Raw genomic sequence first — 19,127 nt, 5'->3', positions numbered from 1 at the left:
GCAACACAGGACAAGATTATCTCAGGTGGTGAAGATCTGATTAAACAAAGAATGTTATTCTGGAGGCACAAAAAAGACATGGCAGGTGCGCTTTTTAACCAACTTGGGGTCCAAGCATTTACAGACATTAGTTTGAATAGAAACACCTTCCCACCGTCCCCCTCATTATATCCAACTACATGCCAAATAGCATTCTGAAATCCCAAATGAGATGTTCCCTTTGCTCCATGATCAAAGGCTGTAGCACAGCATTCTTTTATTTACTGACTTATATCATACCAGCAACAACGGCTAATCACAGAAACTTTTTTTTTTAAAGGGTCATCAGGAACGGTTAACTGCTTGGAAAGCATGAATGGCATTTTTCTCAGCAGGAAATGGAGCGCCAGTGTTCTGCCTCCCTACACTTCTAAAACCAGGTGGCTGAAACCACTGATCTGACTCCACCCAGTTCTTCAACTTCAAACACCTAGTCGTTTCCTCCAGCCTTAAGATTTCAGTGAAGGAAAGCATGCCATTGGTAGCAGCAGAGCTATTTTCATCCCACCTGCGCAACTGCCGAAGCGCGGGCCCCTACTTTCTTGTTAGTCGTGCATCTTTGTCTGCCCAATTGTGAAAACTACATGCGAAAGCTAAATACTGTCTAATGTTATTTGTTGTTCCGAATTCACAAAACAATTATGGTCCTGACTGGGTAACCTGGAACACGACGACACAGCTTCCGAGTTAGTCGACCGCGGAGTCACCACCGGAGCAGCCCATCCCCATAGAACCTAATCCGCAGTACATTTGAGGAAAGCTGCAGCCGCCTCTATCAGCACGATAAGCATACGCTTATTCAAACTAGACTGAAAGCTAACATTTACTTCAGCATGAGCTCGCCCGAATCAGCTTCACAATACGCTTATAGAAACCCAGAGCCCTCGTAGCGCAGTCTGCAAAAAATGCGCGGGCTTTCATCTTTTAAACTGCTCGAGCAATCAGAAAAGACCTCAACAAACTAGCCTAGCCCGCTTGAGTAATCCTACTGGCTAGCAGTCACTGGTGATTTCCTATTGGTTAGGACAGGCAAAGTTCGGTTTAGCGGAATCAACTTCTAAGGGTACGAAGTACTTACTGCTCAGCCCTGGAATGTTTTAAAATTACGCATATGGCGAGTACCTTAAGTAGTTTTAACAACCTGTAGAAATTCAATTTTTTTTCCAACAATATATAAGCAAAGGGATCAGCGAACAGCTCTTTCCGCGTGAATCTGGAGTGGCTCTTAAAAGAGCCTTTAGGGTCTTGGGGGGGGGGGGGCGGTGTTTCTGGCGCTGCAGGGCGCTTAAGCTCTCTCCCCGCGGATGCGGCGGGCCAGCTGGATGTCCTTGGGCATGATGGTCACCCTCTTGGCGTGAATGGCGCACAGGTTGGTGTCCTCGAACAGCCCCACCAGGTAGGCTTCGCTCGCCTCCTGCAGCGCCATCACGGCGGAGCTCTGGAAGCGCAAGTCGGTCTTGAAGTCCTGCGCGATCTCGCGCACCAGCCGCTGGAAGGGCAGCTTGCGGATCAGCAGCTCCGTCGACTTCTGGTAGCGCCGGATTTCCCGCAGAGCCACCGTGCCCGGCCGGTAGCGGTGCGGCTTCTTCACGCCCCCCGTGGCCGGGGCGCTCTTGCGGGCGGCTTTGGTGGCCAGCTGCTTGCGGGGCGCCTTCCCGCCAGTGGACTTGCGGGCCGTTTGCTTCGTTCGAGCCATCCTCACAACAGAAAAGAACCACAAAACTAAACAGGACTGTGAGCGCGCGTCAAAATTTATATAGCAACCTTGCCTTTTGATTGGCTGACACAAAATAAATGCCGCCTCGCCATTGGTTAATAGCTTGTATTTGATTGGCCGAATCTGTAAAATCAAATTCTTATTGGATAATTTGAAAAACCCTCGCTTTTCTTGTACTGCTTATCGTTGCAGTTTCAGTCCCTCGTCTCCATTTTGCGTTATGCAACTGCTAAATATTCATTTGAATTTCAAGAATTGACTTTTCGTTGATATTTCCTCACAGAAATGCTATTATTTTAATTGTTAGATGCCGCAGACGCGTTTCCCTGTGCAACGATTCCCCCTTCCCCTCACTAAAAACTCTTCAGTAGTGGGCGGAGGATGAAGTAACAAGCGTTTTTCTAAACATATTTATGCACTTTATTCTTCGAACTGAAAATCATGTTCCTTTGCTGTGGGTTGTTAGATGAACTTTTCTGAAAACGGCTATTCCATTTTCCACTCGCGCAGTTTGGGTAGGTGTAAATACTGAAATAAAATGTTAGAATAACCGAAACGTTTTCCTACTGCTGGTTGTGTGCGGCTGTTTTACTCGTCCTAGTTTCTAAGTAAAAGACTTTGGACTGACTGGCCAATAACCTCTCAAGGCGGGAATTTAAAAATTCTAACGAACGTTCCGTGGAAGAGCAGGCTTCTTACTCGCTTAATTTGGGGTTGCAAGGCACCTACCGTGGAAGTAAACACAATTAAAATCAACGTGCCTTGTGAATATAGTTCAATGACTGAGTTCTCAGTTTTTTAAGAACGAAAAAACTTATGTGTTTACTTCGGGAACACACCAGCTCTCCCAACTGGCTAGACCTGCTTAGGATAGCACTAGTTCACCTTAAGCCTCTTTTTCGATTTATTACATAGGAAATGCGCGGCGTTAATGGAGTTGCTTTGTTTTGAAAGTGATAGGCCTTTTGTTGAAGAAATAGGTGGCTCTTAAAAGAGCCTTTGGGTTAAAATCAAGGGCGGCAGCTCACTTGGAGCTTGTGTACTTCGTAACAGCCTTCGTGCCTTCAGACACAGCGTGCTTAGCCAGCTCTCCAGGCAGCAGAAGCCGCACTGCCGTCTGAATCTCTCGGGAGGTGATAGTCGAACGCTTGTTGTAATGTGCTAACCGAGTAGCTTCTCCAGCGATACGCTCGAAAACATCGTTCACAAAAGAATTCATAATACTCATCGCCTTTGAGGAAATGCCAGTGTCCGGGTGAACTTGCTTCAGAACTTTGTACACATAAATCGAATAGCTTTCTTTTCTAACCTTCTTCCGCTTCTTGTCACCTTTTTTATGTGTCTTCGTTACAGCTTTCTTAGACCCCTTTTTGGAAACCGGGACCGATTTAGCAGGTTCCGGCATCTTGGCAACGAAGTCTATATTAACAATAAGAACACGAACTGCGGCTTCCTTTTATATATACGTTATGCAAATCAGAGGCTTCTAATCCTCTTTTCTTATTGGATAAGAGAAAGAATTAGTTAGAAACCTATCGTTTGACGTTTCTGATTGGACAGCATAATATTAAGTGCTGATTGGTTGAGATGTTTTCTATTTCAGCCAATCACAAGTTGTACTGGCTCTAGTGGCAAATCAAAAGCCAGTAAATAAACACTGTGATGTTCATTCACAAAAACATTTTTACAAATTATTTCGAGAGCCGCTTCTCAAAAAAATGGGCGCTAAGAATTGCTGAATTAAACCGGACTTCCGCGTAAACGTGCTTTAAGTTAGTCCAGTGGCACCGTTAAGACCAACAAAATTTCATTCTGGGTATAAGCTTTCGGTGTTTATGCACACGAAAGTTTAGACGCAGGATAAAACTTCGTTGGTCTTAAAAGGTGCTGCTGGATTCATACTTCGTTCTATTGCTTCAAACCAGCACGGCTACCTACCTGAATATACTTCAAGTATGACAAACTACTACACGCAGTAAAAGTTCTTTATTTCAGTCCTTAGCAGTATATGATCATCCGTACACACTTCCGCCCCAAAAATACGTTTTCTTCTGACAGCGACTTTCAAGAAGCATTAATACTAGGAATAGATTTGGATACTATACTCGAAGGTTCTTTATACGCAACAACTTTAATTGAAACCCAATCCTAAACACGCGTATGTTCCAGAGTCTCACTAAACTCATCCAGCACTTAAGATTGAAATGGTAAATATCTCCTGTAAGATGTAAAAGAGAAGCGCCCCCCGCGCCCACACACCTGTCTGGGAGAATGCTGAGCCCCCATTGTTTTCACTTGATTCGAATCCCAAGTACATATAAAATCGAAAAAATTGCCAGCTGCAGAAAAATCTGAAATTCTGCTTTTAAGAACTAGACTCTCCCGTGCTCACTGGTTAGTTTCCCTCTCGCCTAAATTACCTCCCCAAAATACATTAACTGCAATTCAAATGAGTTGTACTTTTCGGGGCTACCTCTGGCTTCTACTACTTCCACGGTAAAGCAAACCCCCTCCCCCTGTGAATTCAATGTACGGTATGTGAAACCACCCGAGAACCTAACCTCAGGCTTTTCGCAAGCTTGTCAGGGGACAGCTCCAAGAGGGGTCGCCTCCTCTGACCCAGGCGCGTGCCAGCTCTTTTTTAGACTAAGTGGGTGGCTCTTAAAAGAGCCTTTGGGGTTTTTGCAAAACACACTGTCCAGAGGTTTACTTCTTCTTGGGCGCCGCCTTCCTCGCCTTTGCCGCCTTGGGTTTGGCAGTCTTGGCTTTCGCCGTCTTGGGCTTCACCGCCTTCGCTTTGGCAGGGCTTTTCGCCACTTTCTTGGGCTTGACAGGCTTTGCCTTCTTGGGGCTCTTGGCCGCCTTCTTGGCAGCTGCGGGCTTTTTGGGCTTCTTGGGGCTCTTCTTGGCAGCTGCCGCAGGCTTCTTGGGCTTCTTCACTGTCCCGGCGGCCTTCTTAGCCACGGGCTTCTTGGCTTTGGCGGGCTTCTTCTTGGGGGCCTTCTCCTTCCCCTCGCTAGATTTCTTGCCCAGTTTGAAGGAGCCAGACGCGCCAATGCCCTTCGTGTGCACTAGAGTCCCTTTGCTCACCAGGCTTTTGAGCCCCAGTTTGATGCGGCTGTTGTTCTTCTCCACATCGTAGCCTCCGGCCGCCAGAGCTTTCTTGAGAGCTGCCAGAGAGACGCCTTTGCGCTCCTTGGAGGCAGCCACCGCCTTGGTGATCAGCTCAGTGACGCTGGGACCCGAAGCCTTGCGCGCTTTGGCTGCCCCAGTCTTCTTCGCCTTCTTGGCCGGAGCCTTTGAGGCTGGAGCTGGGGCAGCAGCAGCAACTGCCACAGCAGGCGCCGTTTCAGACATGACTGCAGAGATCTCGCAATAAAATCACCAATGAAGAAAAAAGTGAACTCAAGTAGGTCAGCCGCTGTTTATTTATAGAGAAGAGCTGCCTCGTGATTGGTCCTCTGTAAAACCCGCCCCGCTGCAAGGCAGAAAGGACTCTTCCGACCGCTCAGTTTGTGTTTCTTTCGAGTTAATAAACTGTAAATTTTGCACAATATCTGCGCCCAAGTAATCAATTCTTTGAACCGAGGAGTGCAGGAAGGGGCTGTTTGCATCCATTTAAGTTTTGGAGCGGCAAAACAAAACGTAACGATTTTAAAAGGGCTCCTAAGCCTTGAATGCAGGAGCTGAGAAGACCTCGCCAGACAGAAACTTTTGTTTTTCTTTGTAAATTAAAGTCATGTAATTGTCAAAAATTCCCAGAAAACTGTGCAGATCATATCTTCAGGTAGTCATGCCTGCTGCAGTACCTATTGTGGGTGGTTTGGATTTCTCTGCTTATAATAAATAGATTTCAAGGAAACGGAGGTAACACAAACTTCTACAAAGTACATTCACCATTGCATAGTAGCCAAGCCCTACTAATTCACCCACCCCAGAGCAAAGGGGTTAAATATTGCACTAAAATGTTGTACAGAACATACACATAATTCGAAGGTTAATGTGATATATAAAAAAATTGTATAGGATCCCCAAAACATTTAATTCAAGTGTCATCCAGAATTTAAATCTACACCACAGATCAGCCTGCACTTCCCTCAAGATAAAGCTAGGGCAGGGGTTCAATTTGATAAGAATAAGTAATTTAAAAAAAAATCATATTTGATTTACAATCCTACACAATTGTCAATTTTTAACAACTGTCCTGATTCAACATCTATATTAATGAATAATATCTAACCTGATTGACTCTTACGTCTAGCTACCCTTTCCTGTAGTGAATCAAATTTCTTAGCGCTTATGCAAATTTAAGATCCCATTTTAAAGATAATTAAGAAGAAAATGTATTCCTTCTTCAGGTGAACCTCTTGAAAGTAAAGGATGCATAATAAACAAGCTTTCTGTTAAGGTGGCATCTGGACTTAGGTAAAAGACTCCATTTGGCACCTCTCTATGCATTCTAGCTGAGAACAACCCTTTACTTTTAAAGTTTATTTCAAAATCTACTGAGCATCAAAACACTTACTTTTCAAGTTTTTGTCCCAATCCCATAACTAGTGTAATTAGACAGTTGTCTTAAAATCACTGAATCATAGAGTTGGAAGGGACCTCCAGGGTCATCTAGTCCAACACCTTGCACAATGCAGGAAACTCACAAATACCTCCCCCTAAATTCACAGGATCTTCATTGCTGTCAGATGGCCATCTAGCCTCTGTTTAAAAACCTCCAAGGAAGGAGAGCTCAGCATAGAAGAAAGATGGGTAATAAATGTTTAAAATAAATAAATAAAAATAGTTCCTCTAACATTGCTGCAAAAAAAAAAGTTTCTCTTTCAGGTTCTTTTTTGCTTAGAATAAGTTCTACTGAGTTAAATGGGTTTATGTTCTAGTGAATACTGATATTCAGCCAGTGTGAAGCACTTTTCAAAAGGAAAGTTTTATTGGGTTAAATGGAGGGAGGAGGTCAGGGCTCTTTTTGTAGCAGGAGCTCCTTTACCCTGTAAGAAGAGCCCTATAAGCTCTTGGAGAACTGGCTATATCAGGGGTGGGAGGCCTAATATGCAAAGGAGTTCTGGGACAAAAAGAGTCCGGGGGGGGGATCATTTGACTTAGAAGCATGAGAGCTTTATGCAGTATCCCCAATCCTCCACATTCCCTGGTTAAGGGGGGAAATGCTATTCAAATAAATTACAAAGATGACCTGACTCCAATGGTTACAAGAGAAAGAAATTTACTTACAAAAATAGAAGCACATCTTACACGACATATTCATAGAACAAAAGTTAGAGTTCAGTAGCACCTTTAATACCAACAAAGTTTTATTCAGAATGTAAGCTTTTGTGTGCATGCACACTTGGCATATTCATGCAAGTACATTTAACTTATTGCAGACAGACAGATTAACTTCAAAAAGAAACTGCAGCTCCAAGTCCATGTAAGAGAGAGAAGAGAAGTCCTATATAAGATGAAACAGAGGACAATCAACAGCCAAAGAGGCTCAATATCTAGCCCATGAGGGTCTGAGACCAGCTGCCAAGTCTATGGGAGTGAGAGAATTATCGGCTGATTACAGACAGGCACTTTGGGCCAACTCAGAGACGCCTCTGAAGTCGGCCCAAATAATCCCTCCACACAGAAACATCTGCTGGGTGTCCCCAGCCAGCACTCACCCCATCCTTCCGGCTGCTCCACCCGGCTCAAAATTCAACCACTTTGAAAGTGGTAGCAAATATTTGAGCCGGCCAATAGTCACCTCCCCGCCGTCTGGAAGGGGAAGGGCACAAGTGAGGCGGCTTGGCAGTGTGGAGCTGCCAAGCCACCCCAAGCTGTTTCTGGTTGTTGTTTTTTAAGGACCCAAGGAGAGCGCTGGAGCACTTGTGTGCATCAGCGCTTCCTCCTGAGGGGGAACAAAGAGGACTCCGGCTTCTGGGTTGCCTTCCCATGCGGAGGTTCCTGGCAGCCACACGGACCAGAGGCGAGCAGCAAGCGGGTGACTGTGGGGAGGCTCCGGGGCGGCTCATTTTGGACTGTCCTGATTTGGGACACCATACCAAACCTTTAATAGATTCAAATAAAAACACACAGAATATAAAAATTTAAACATTGTAGATAAAATCAAAATGAAACCGAGCTTACAGATGCATTCAAACATGGTCAGAATTAAATTTAAGGATGTCAGCCAGAAATTTTGCCACAGCCTCACTAGCCACCCCCTCAGTATCCCTCAATAAATAATAACAGGGTGGCAGAATAGACAAATCTGGGGGAAAAGAAAGCTTGCCAAATAAATCTTTACGGAGGTTATGGTAAAAAGAACAATCAAGCAATATATGCTGGCTTGAGTCAGGAGTATTCGCTCCACAGGAGCAAAGTCTGTCGGCTAAAGGGACTCGCTGATATCTCCCTTGTAAAACTTTGGAGGGAAAAGCATTTCGTCTAGCCAACATAAATGCCCTGCGATGACTTGGAATGGTTAAGTCTGATAGATAATTGGGCATTTTGCCACAGGAAGCATAGAGACCTAAGGAAGATGAAGAGCAAATATAAGGGTCAGTTGGCCGTAATTTCGTTTCCTTCGATTCCCACAGTCTCAATTTAATACATCTGAAGATATATGACTCATCAGAGGTAGAAAAATCATCTACCGCTAACCCCAATTGATTGAGTTTGGACAGAAGCACTGATGTCCAGGATGAAATATATGGGTCTCTTTTCATACAATCAAGAAGGCTGTTAGGATCTGTTCTAAAGTGAATTTGGGACACCTCCAAGCCACCCCAGAATGCCCGTCTGTTATCAGCCAACTTAACCCTTTTCCTCCCAGATCCTCTTGTATATAGAGCTACAATCTCCAACACCCCTTCTTAACATCTCATGCAAGAGGTCTCAAGATTCAGGAAGATTCAGGTTATCCCATAGTTTTTCAGATCTGTCTTTTGATAGAGGTTTAGTCAGGATGTCGACCACCATCTATTCTGATGAATAATATTCCATCTCTATTATGCTTTTCTCATTAAGCCACACAGTAAGTGTGTGCAGCCATTTTTTCTGACTGAGGGCCCTGACTTGGAAAGCCCAATCTCAACAGATCTTCTGAAGCTAAGCAGGGTTGGCCCCAGCTACTATTTGGATGGGTGACTTTCAGGGAATACCAGGGGCATGACACAGAGGTAGGGTTGCCAATCCCCAGGTGGGGGCAGGGGATCCCCTGGTTTGGAGGCCTTCCCCCCGCTTTAGGGGGGGGGGAGGGAAGGGAAATGTCTGCTGGGAACTCTGTTATTCCCTATGGAGATTTATTCCCATAGAAAATCATGGAGAATTGATCCATGGGTATCTGGGGCTCTGGAGGGGGCTGTGATTTGGGGTAGAGGCACCAAATTTTCAGTATAGCATCTAGTGCCTCTCCCCAAAATATCCCCCAAGTTTCAAAACGATTGGACCAGGGGGTCCAATTCGATGAGCCCCAAAAGAAGGTGCCCCTATCCTTCATTATTTCCTATGGAAGGAAGGAATTGAAAAGGTGTGCTGTCCCTTTCAATGTGATGGCCAGAACTCCCTTTGGAGTTCAATCATGCTTGTCAAAGCCTTGATCTTGGCTCCACCCCTAATGTCTCCTGGCTCCACCCCCAAAGTCCCCTGATATTTCTTGAATTGGACTTGGCAACCCTACACAGAGGCAGGCAATGGAAAACCACTTCTGAATGTCTCTTGCCTTAAAAACAAGTTGAGCTCACCACATAATGGTGCAAAATGCTTTAAAAAGAGCTAGAACTTCTGGCTGCCAGCAGGCCCATAGCTACAGTGGGGGGCCTGGCCTCATTATACATCAGCCAGGCCCCACAGGGCCTTGTTAGAAATATTTTTTTAATTATTGGGGAGTGTCAAGTGGGGCCTGCCCCAGTGCCAGTCCACCTAAGCCTGCCATGAAGTCCAGTGGGTGGCCCTGCTCCAGGGCCCATCACAGCCCACAGTGCCCGGCCAGAGCACTTAAACCTTCACAGCAGCAGCAGTGCAAGGCAGGGAGGGAGGGAGAGAGAGAGAAAGGCAAGGAGAGAGCAAGCGAGAGAGGCCGAAAAGCATCACTCCCACTATGGCCATGCCACCTGCCTCCTGCTCTTCTGCACTGGCTTTGGTGGTCCTAGCAGCTGAGTAGACAAAGGGCTGGCTGGTGAGAGGGCAGAGCTGCTGGCTGCCAAGAGACAGCCCAACCAGGTGGAGTCCAGCAGGCTACAGAAGCAATGTGGGCACTTGTTGCCCTGCTGGAGGCTGGGAGGGGTGGGGTGGCCACCGAGCCTGCAGCTGAAGAACCATGCCTCTAAGCGCATGCAGAAGGCCCTGCCATGTTGTGACATCAGCATCAGTAGTGATGCTTTTCCACAACAGTTCCTCAAGGGCCCCACCACTGAGGATTTTCTGGCTATGGGCCTTGCCACCGGACAATCTTAGGATCTCCTGGCTATACTACACACAGTGCCATATGATAATTATTAATTATTCTGATTGAGAAATCTTAATGCAGCTCTGGTTGTCTTCTTTAAGTTGAATTGGCTTTTGCTCATCAACTCCAAAATCCTTTAGAAATAGTCTAGCCACAACAGTTCTCTGCATGAGAGCCAGTTTAGTGTAGTGCTTAAGCGCATGGACTCTAATATGAGAGACCTTGGTTTGATTCTCCACTTCACATGCAGCTCGAGTGTGATCTTGGGCCAGCCACAAGTTCTCAGCAAAGCTGTTCTCTCAAGAGCAATTCTCAAAAGAGTTCTCTCAGCCCCACCTACCTCACACAGTATCTGTTGTGGGGAGTGGAAGGGAAAGAAGATTGTAAACCACTCTGACACTCTGAGTGAAGGAGTCTTTTACAGTTCCACAGGACCTGTAAGATGGAGCTCTTCCACTCGGCTTTTGGATGAGGCAGCAGATGTCCAAACATCATTGGGCCCTCCTGCTCTTAGTTGTCTTCAACTATCATGATTACTGGTCTGGGACGGCAACCTGATTGAAAGGAATTATAAATTAATACCAGGATACCTAGAAACAGTATAATGTAGTCTGGACGCTGTCTTTATAGTGTTATAAAGATGTTACAATGTTATAGTTTTTTTATATTTTAATCCAATGTTGTAACCCACCCTGACCCCATTCATGGGAAGGGTGGGATATAAGTCAAACCAAATAAATACATAAATCCGATCTCTTCTTCTTTTTCTTCTTCAGCAGATGTTATATATTCAGACTCTGTGGAAGACAAACTCATTGCAATTTGCTTTCTATTGGCCCAAGAGATTGGTTCACCTTCATACAGGAACAAGTGCCCATTTGTGGATTTATAGTCTCAGTCTCCTGCCAAAACTGTATCCATTTAACCAACTAACTTTGGATTATTGGTGGATGGCAATTTTAGTTTCAAATCTAAAGTTCCTTTTAGATATCCAGCCACCCTTTTTACTGCAACCAATTCTTTCTTGCTAGGTGCACTTGTCATTCTACTAAGGATCCCAACACTGGTTGCAGTATCGGGTCTGCTAGTGGTGCTTAGGTATAGAAGTTTTCCTGTGGCAGTTCTGCACTGATTGTCTTCAGGTGTTCTTAAGAAAGTCAGTTTCCAAATGATTTTGCCACTATGTTTGCATTTGCTAGACCTAAAGTCTGTAGGAGTTTAATTATTTTCTGTCTTGGATTTAGGAGAAATGAACCATCATCCTCCCTTTCAGTTTGTATGTCCAGGTAATAAGAAACATCATCGAGCTCCTTAATTTCTACTTCTCTGTTCAAGCACTCTAAAGGTAAAGGTAATCCCCTGTGCAAGCACCAGTCATTTCCAACTCTGAGGTGACATTGCATCATGACGTTTTCATGGCGGACAGTCATCTACACTCCCCCATCCCCCAGCAAGCTGGGTATTCTACCACGCTGTTATAATCCATTTGCCTGTAATGTCATCAATTTATGTGAGAATAAAAGTACAATATCCACCTTTGTGTTTAGTGTACAGACAGGAATCCTTACTTGAAGTCTTGCACTATAATTTTTCATTCCAGGCACATGCTGTCTGTTTTAATCCTTACAGCTCCTTTCTGCAGTTTGCAGACTAAATTTGGTTGTTTAGGATTAAAAAAACTCTCTGGCTGCTCCGTGTACAGATCTTCCTGAATCTCCTCATGAAGAAATGCTGTCTTTATGTCAAGATTTTTTTGGGGGGGGTTAGATTTTTGTATGTGTGTGTGCATGCCTGGAAGTCATGGCAACTTCTGGTGACCCCTATTACGGCATGGAGGACATTCAGAGAAGTGGTTTGGTATAGTCTGCCTTTCCCTCCCAGTCCTGGTATTCTAAGATACCTCCCTGGAGATTCCCTTGATGATCTGGTTGAGTCTTGGCATGACCGACTATCCAGGGCCATCAACGAGATCACACTCGATGCCCTCTGCACCCTCGTGTTAAGCTGGCTCCATGATATACCCCGGAGCTGCGACAGCTGAAATAAGACCTCAGACGGTTAGAGAGGCAATGGCAGCGTACTCAAGATGAAGCGACTAGAACATCTTATAGAGAGTTTATGAGGTCCTATGAGATGGCAGTCAAAGCCACAAAGAAGAATTACTTTGCGGCCAAGATTGGGTCTGCAAATTCGCACCCGGCACAATTGTTTAGGATAATTAGAAATCTTACAACACTGCCTCAATGCAGACCAAATGCTAGGGAATTAGAGATTGACTGTGAGGCTTTTGTGAAATTTTAGCAGATAAAATCACATCGCTCCGCCACGACCTTCCCGCCACATTGGATACAGTACAAGAGCTCGAGGCTCCGTGCCTGTCTTCTTGTTCAGTTCTGGATCACTTCGACTTACTTAGCTGGGGGAAAGTTGATGAAATCCTCTCTACTGTATGCCCAAAAACTTGCGATTTGGACCCACGTCCCTCCTGGCTAATTAAATCTTGCCAGAGGGAACTTAGATGTCCTATACGGGACATCGTAAATAGATCCCTCTCAGAGGGACGTTTTCCAACACCTCTTAAAGAGGCTGTGGTCCACTCCCTCTTGAAAAAGATTACATCAGATCCGGCCGAATTGGCACATTATCATTGAGAGGACAGTAGCGTCACAGTTGAAGAGTTTTCTGGATGACACTTATGTCTTAGATCCTCACCCATCCATCTTTTGCCCAGCTCATGGGATGGAGACAGTGCTGGTCGCCTTGGTGGATGACCACCAGAGGCATCTGGATCAAGGTGGAGTGGCAGTGCTGATGTTGTTGGATCTATCGGCTGCGTTCAATACGGTTGACAATCAATCACTGACCCGCCGCCTCGCCGACACAGGGATTTGGGGGTTGGCCTTACAATTGCTTTCCTCCTTCCTTGATGGTCTAGGACAAAGGGTGGCAATTGGGGGAGAGTCGTCCCAGAGGCACTCACTAGATTGTGGGGTGCCACAAGGGGCAGTGCTCTCTCGGATGTTATTCAACATCTACATGCGCCCCCTTGTCCAGATTGCCCGGAGGTATGGGCTTGGGTGTCATCAATATGCGGACGGTCGGGCCTTACTGCATCCCAAAAAATCTGGACCTGGCGCTGCAAGCCGTAGCAGGTTGGCTCAGGCTCAGTAGGTTGAAGCTGAATCCAACGAAGACAGAGGTCCTTTACCTAGGTTGTGGCAGTCCGGGAAGGGAAATCCCTCTTCCAGTTTTTGACAGTGCGCCATTGAAAGTGGCGCGCAAGGTCAAGAGCTTGGCGGTTCTACTTGGAGCCTTCTTTATCAATGGAGGCTCAGATAGCAGCCACGGCTAAATCTACTTTTTCCCATCTTAGGCAGGCGAGGCAGTTGGCTCCCTTCCTAGACCGTGATGACTTGGCAACAGTAATACATGCAACGGTCACCTCGAGATTGGATTACTGTAATGTCCTATACATGGGGCTGCCCTTGTGCCGAAACCAGAAGTTGCAGCTAGTGCAGAATGTGGCAGCCAGGCTGTTATTAGGGCTCCCGAAGTGGGAGCACATACAGCTGGGGCTGCATGAACTGCACTGGCTGTCAATTGTATACCGGATTCATTAAAAAGTGCTGGTCATTACCTTTAAAGCCCTATATGGCTGAGGACTTGCCTACCTTAGTGACCATCTCTTCCCATATTTGCCCCAGAGAGTGCTGAGATCAGGTGCACAAAATCTTTTGACAATCTCCAGGCCGAAGGAGGCCAAATTGAAGAGTATGAGAAAGGGCCTTTTCAATCGCAGCTCCACACTGGTGGAACCAACTATCAGATGAAGTGCGGGCCCTGCGGAATCTTGCTCAATTCTGTAGGGCCTGCAAGACTACCCTTTTCCAACTGGCCTTCTCTTAAGGTGGATTTTAGTCTACTACATACGGCCATCATAAATTACAAGAGGAGAACATCTAGAACATAGCACCTGTACATGTTAGTTTTTAACTTTGATGGTTTTAAGGTAATTAATGAATTATATTGTACTGATATAATGTTTTATATTGTAATTATGTATTTATTATATGCTGTGAGCCGCCCTGACCCTTCTGCGGCGGGGAGGGCAGGATATAAATAAAATATTATTATTAAGATGGTCTCCCATCCAAGTACTTGCAAGGATCAGTCCTGCTTAGCTTTCATGATCTGATAGATCAGGCTTGTCTGGGCTATCTGAGTCAGGGCTTTACATCTAGATGTTTGATGTGCAGCTTCTTGGACACTGCTGGTGCAAAGGTTTCATCAAAGTCCTGACTCCTGACTATGTTTTAGTGAGAAGGCTTTAGCAACTGCTCTTTTTGTAGCATTCCATGTTTCCATCTGCTTTTAGATTGACCTTAAAACACCCATTTGCATCCAGTAAGATTCTTGGCAGCTTTATCAAGGTTCACATTTTATTTTTGTGTGGAACATCAATCTCCTCTTGCACTGACTTCTTCCACCTACTGGCTTCCATTGGTTGTTCTATTTCCTTACTGGTACAAGGTCCAGATGGTAACACTGACCTTGTGAGGCAGGAAAAGCACAAAGCTGATATTCCTTTGTTCAGTCATGATGATCATCAGAGGCGTGGTCCTGGATTTTCATCAGCTGTCACAGAGTTGTCCAGTCCACCCATCTTCGCATTCTCATTTGCTTTCTCTTCCTGTTCTGAATTTCTGGAATGATTGCCTCAGAATCTGCCCTCTCAGGTTGTGTGCCTTGTTCTGATGCTTTATCATTGCACACTGGTTCAAGGTCCAAGAACCATAAATCATGACTCATGCTAAAAATGGGTGATTAGTGGTTCATTTTGAACTAAATCATCTGATCACATTGAACATGAACACAAACAAGCCTTTTTTTTTGGCATGTCATTTGGTTGGTGTTTGCTTAATTTTTCCAGACAGCCTGGTGCCAGCATGATTCTCCAGCCCCTGCAATTCTGGTCAGTTTCCAGTGAGGGACAAGAAGTGGCAGCTCCACTCTTCCCAGCCCCCTGTGCCTCTGGTCAGTTCCCTATGAAACTGATTAGAAGCAGCAGTGGCCCACTGCGCTTCTGGTCAGTTTCCAGCAGAACTGACTAGATGCCGCAGCTCTATTTCCCCCATTCCCCTGAGGCATTTGATCAGTTTCACTGGGAACTGAACAGAAGCACAGGGAGATGGGGACAGCAGAGCTGTCAGTTTCCAAGCTTCCCCTGGGGATGAAAATGACCAGAAGCTGCAGGGTGGCTTCCTTTTCTTTTCCCAACTTGACATACTCCTAGGAGAGCTGTTTGGGGGCACCTGCTTTGGGGGGCTGCAGCTCCGCCCCCTAACATCTAATTTGCACCAAACTTGGAGAGCAGATAGAGGAGAGTCTACTGGAGAGTTTGCCACAAATTTGGCTTCTCTAGCCCACTTGAGAGCCATTCTATGTTTTCCCAAACTGAACAAACCACCAAATTGGGCAACCCAACAAACCATGCAATGAAACAAACCATCGTTTTAGTGTTCTGTGCCCATTCCTAATATAAATTCATCATCGTTATCTGTCTGTAATATTTGAGGCTTTCTTCCAAACTTGTTAGAAACCATAGCAACATATCCCTTGAGGAATTTGCGAACTTCCTCTCTTTTGCCTCAGCAGATATGAAACTGAGTACATTGAGAAACCATCCAGAAAGATTAAGATATCTATGTCCACCATTTGATGTCACATGTGCTGGTCCAAGGACATAACTGTAAATTAATTCTAATGGCTTGGTAGTACATTTCTCAGTTCTGGGTTGAAAGGAGAGTTTAACTCCTTTTTGCTCTTCTACAACATATTTGCTTATTGCTCATTGAAGTCACATGACTTTACCTTAATGTCTTTGGTGAAGTTCTCATTCTGAAGATCTAGGATTTCCTTTGGATTACAATGTCCTAGTTGGCTATGTCACAGCTCTCTTCATCATTTGATTCTGATTCAGCATCATCAATAAATAAAGCTTTTTTGGTCAATTACTATCAAACTTCCCCTTTGTCTGCTGCATTAGGATCATATGTATTTGAGTTTTAAAATTGCCTCTGTTTATAGCTTGTGTGCTATTCCTGTGCATCTTAGATAAAACTATCATTAGCTGATGGTTCTCTACAGTCCTTTGCAAAGTGGCTTCTTTTGTTGTAACTAAAGCAAAAAAGCAACTGGTTTTTCTCCCTTTCTCTGTGTGGGACCTGCTCTTTCAAGTTCTTTCTAGAAATGTAGGTTAAGCCATTTGGTGATTCAAATTCAATAAGTTGGGGGGGAGTTTTGGCATCTTTGTGTATTTGTGTGTGTTTGCACCTGGACATCATGTCAACCTCTGGTGACTGACTTCTCCTAGAGCCCTGGACGATATTCACAGAGGTGGCTGAATAGAGCCTGCCCCTGCCATCCGACTGGGTACTTCAAGGTAGTCTCCTATCCAAGCACTAACCACAGTCAACCCTATTTAGCTTCTGTGATCCGATGAGATCCAGGTCAGGGATCAATAAACTGTTTTGAGCATTCCTCCTGCAATTCTGTTAGTGCCTGACTGAAAGTCTTTGCATCTTTCTTTTGGCTTTCTCTGCACATTCAAAATGCAGAAAAATCTTCCCAAGCATAAAATTTGCCCTTTGTCCACAGTTAAATTAAAGCCACAGATTGCTATATTTTCAAATACCTGCCTCAGTTCACATATATATATTTCACAATTTCCCCTTTTATGTAACCTTATTTTGCAAAGTTTTCTTATCCATATTCCTTGTGATTTAATACTAGTAAAACCAAAATACTAATAAAGACTCTTAAGCATTTATTTTGCTGTCTTGGAATTTCCATATATAGAATCATGGAGTTGGAGGGGATCACCAGGTCATCTAATCCAGCACCCTTCAGAATGCAGGAAATTAACAAATACCTCTCTCTATGCCCCCAGTTACCCCTGCTCCATGTACAGATGATGGCAAGTGTGTGTGTGTCACTGCCATCCAGTGATCCCATAATAATTTTCTTGGCAATCCTATTTTTGATTATCCAAGAGTCTAATTGCTTGCCTTTCTCTGTTGGTTTTCCTTCTTCTAGGATTCCAGGAGCTCCATTTGCTTCAAAGAGTATATAAAATCTTTTAAGTCAGCTTCTATAGTTCTCAGCAGCAAGTTTTGGAATGTGGCGAACAATGGAGAATTTTTAAAGATTTAAAAAATACGGGTATCTGCTGATCAAAGACTTTAAGTACTTTTTAAACATTAAGCTTCATCTAAACTTCTGATAGAAACTGGTCACATAAACCGTTTGGTTAAATGTTTTTTAAAAATTATTTGACTTGGAAGTACAGAAGTTTTATGCAATATCCCCAATCCTCCACATTTCCTGGTTAAGGGGAAAATGCTGTTCAAACAAATTGGAAGTCCCTTATTGGCTTTCTGCATGCAAAAGAAAAAAAAAAACAGCTTGGGGATTTGTGGGTTTGATGAGTAAGCGTATGTAATTAATTTATATGATATAGAGGGAGAAAGCTGGGTGAAAGATCATGATTAAGAGCAATAAATTGGATTGTTGTAATAAGGGATTGTATTTTGCTCTGTTGCCAGAATATTTTTGGATTGATTAAACTGTAAAGAAATGTTTCTCTGCTCTATTTCCTTTTTTTTCTCCTTTTCTTGTTTGTATAGTTAATATTTTTCTTGTTCTTTTTTATATCTGCATGAAAAGATCTTAATAAAATATTACTAAAATAAAACAAGATGATCTGATTCCAGTGGTAAGAAGAGAAAGAATTTTTTACTTACAAAAATAGAAGCACATATTACATGGCATATCCATGTAGGTACATTTAACTTACTGTGGATAGTAAATTTGGCTGTGGGACTGGAGGTTGTACTAGGATGGCTGAAATAGAACTGGCTGAGATTGAATATTTCTAAGACAGAAGTTCTGTCACTGGGATGTGGAGACTCAAGTTTGGGATGCCAACTCCCAGCTCTTGCTGGTGTGCCTTTAAGATCAGCACAAACTGTCAGGAGCTTAGGTATGATTCTGGATGCCTCCCTAATGATGGAGACTTAGGTCACAAATGTTGCCAGACAGGTTTTTTTTTCCAGCTGTGCCAGGTCAGGCAACTGGCCCCCTACCTGTCTCACCCTGACCTAGTCACAGTAATCCATACACTGGTCACCTCCCGATTAGACTACTATAACTCACTCTACATGGGCCAGCTGGTACAGAATGCAGCTGCACAGGACTCCATATACCATACATATCCATTCTGTGCTGCTTGAACTGCATTGGCTTTCAGTGGTGTAGTGGATCAGGTTTGGTTTGGGACCCTCCTATCTTCAGGACCACATCTCCCAGTATACCCCCTGAAGGGCGTTGTGCATGGCAGATCAGAATTTATTGGTGGGCCCCTGGCACAAGGGATGTCCAGCTGTCCTCAGCAAGAGCCATGGTGTTTTCTGCTCAGCCTCCAACCTGGTAGAACTCTCTACTGGATAACATCCATGTCCTGCAGGACGTGTTACAGTTCTGCAGGGCCTGTAAGGCAGAGATGTTCCACCAGTGACAGTTGCATCCTCTACACTCCCCCCTGCCGCCCCCGTGAGGCAGTGGAACTGCTGAAATTTTTATGCTATCTTTTAGGTTAATTATTCTGTTTTGCTGGTTTTTGTATTTTTAATCCTGGATTATAATCCTGAATTATAACCTGGATTTTAATCCTTGTTTTAAAATCACAATGGTAATACAGCTCCTGAAGAAATCTTCACTGGATCCTTCTGATCCGCCCAACTATAGCTCGGTTTCAAATCTTTCATTTCTGGGCATGGTAGTTGAGAGAGTGGCTGCTGAGCAACTTCACAGTTTCCTGGAGGACACATCAGCATTAGAAGCCTTCCAGTCTGGCTTCCACCCTGGTCATGGGAT

The 19,127-nt window shown here is 44.5% G+C and overlaps 3 protein-coding genes across 3 annotated transcripts; all 3 read right to left on the bottom strand.

Moving 5' to 3' along the window:
- Nucleotides 1–1,256: 1,256 nt before the first annotated feature.
- Nucleotides 1,257–1,791, bottom strand: LOC132576283 (histone H3). The gene has a single exon (XM_060245290.1). It carries the CDS (start codon nt 1,733–1,735, stop codon nt 1,325–1,327), a length of 411 nt encoding a protein of 136 aa, XP_060101273.1. The 5' UTR covers nt 1,736–1,791; the 3' UTR covers nt 1,257–1,324.
- Nucleotides 1,792–2,736: 945 nt separating this feature from the next.
- On the bottom strand, nt 2,737–3,369 carry LOC132576282 (histone H2B 7-like). The gene has a single exon (XM_060245289.1). The coding sequence runs from the start codon at nt 3,159–3,161 to the stop codon at nt 2,781–2,783; it is 381 nt and encodes a 126-aa protein (XP_060101272.1). The 5' UTR covers nt 3,162–3,369; the 3' UTR covers nt 2,737–2,780.
- Nucleotides 3,370–4,410: 1,041 nt separating this feature from the next.
- LOC132576278 (histone H1-like) lies at nt 4,411–5,159 on the bottom strand. The gene has a single exon (XM_060245284.1). The coding sequence runs from the start codon at nt 5,111–5,113 to the stop codon at nt 4,463–4,465; it is 651 nt and encodes a 216-aa protein (XP_060101267.1). The 5' UTR covers nt 5,114–5,159; the 3' UTR covers nt 4,411–4,462.
- Nucleotides 5,160–19,127: the final 13,968 nt, after the last annotated feature.

The sequence above is a fragment of the Heteronotia binoei genome, chromosome 8 (assembly GCF_032191835.1).
Source record: "Heteronotia binoei isolate CCM8104 ecotype False Entrance Well chromosome 8, APGP_CSIRO_Hbin_v1, whole genome shotgun sequence".
NCBI lineage: Eukaryota > Metazoa > Chordata > Lepidosauria > Squamata > Gekkonidae > Heteronotia > Heteronotia binoei.
Note: the sequence above shows the minus strand (reverse complement) of the source record. Positions and strands in the feature narration are given on the sequence as shown.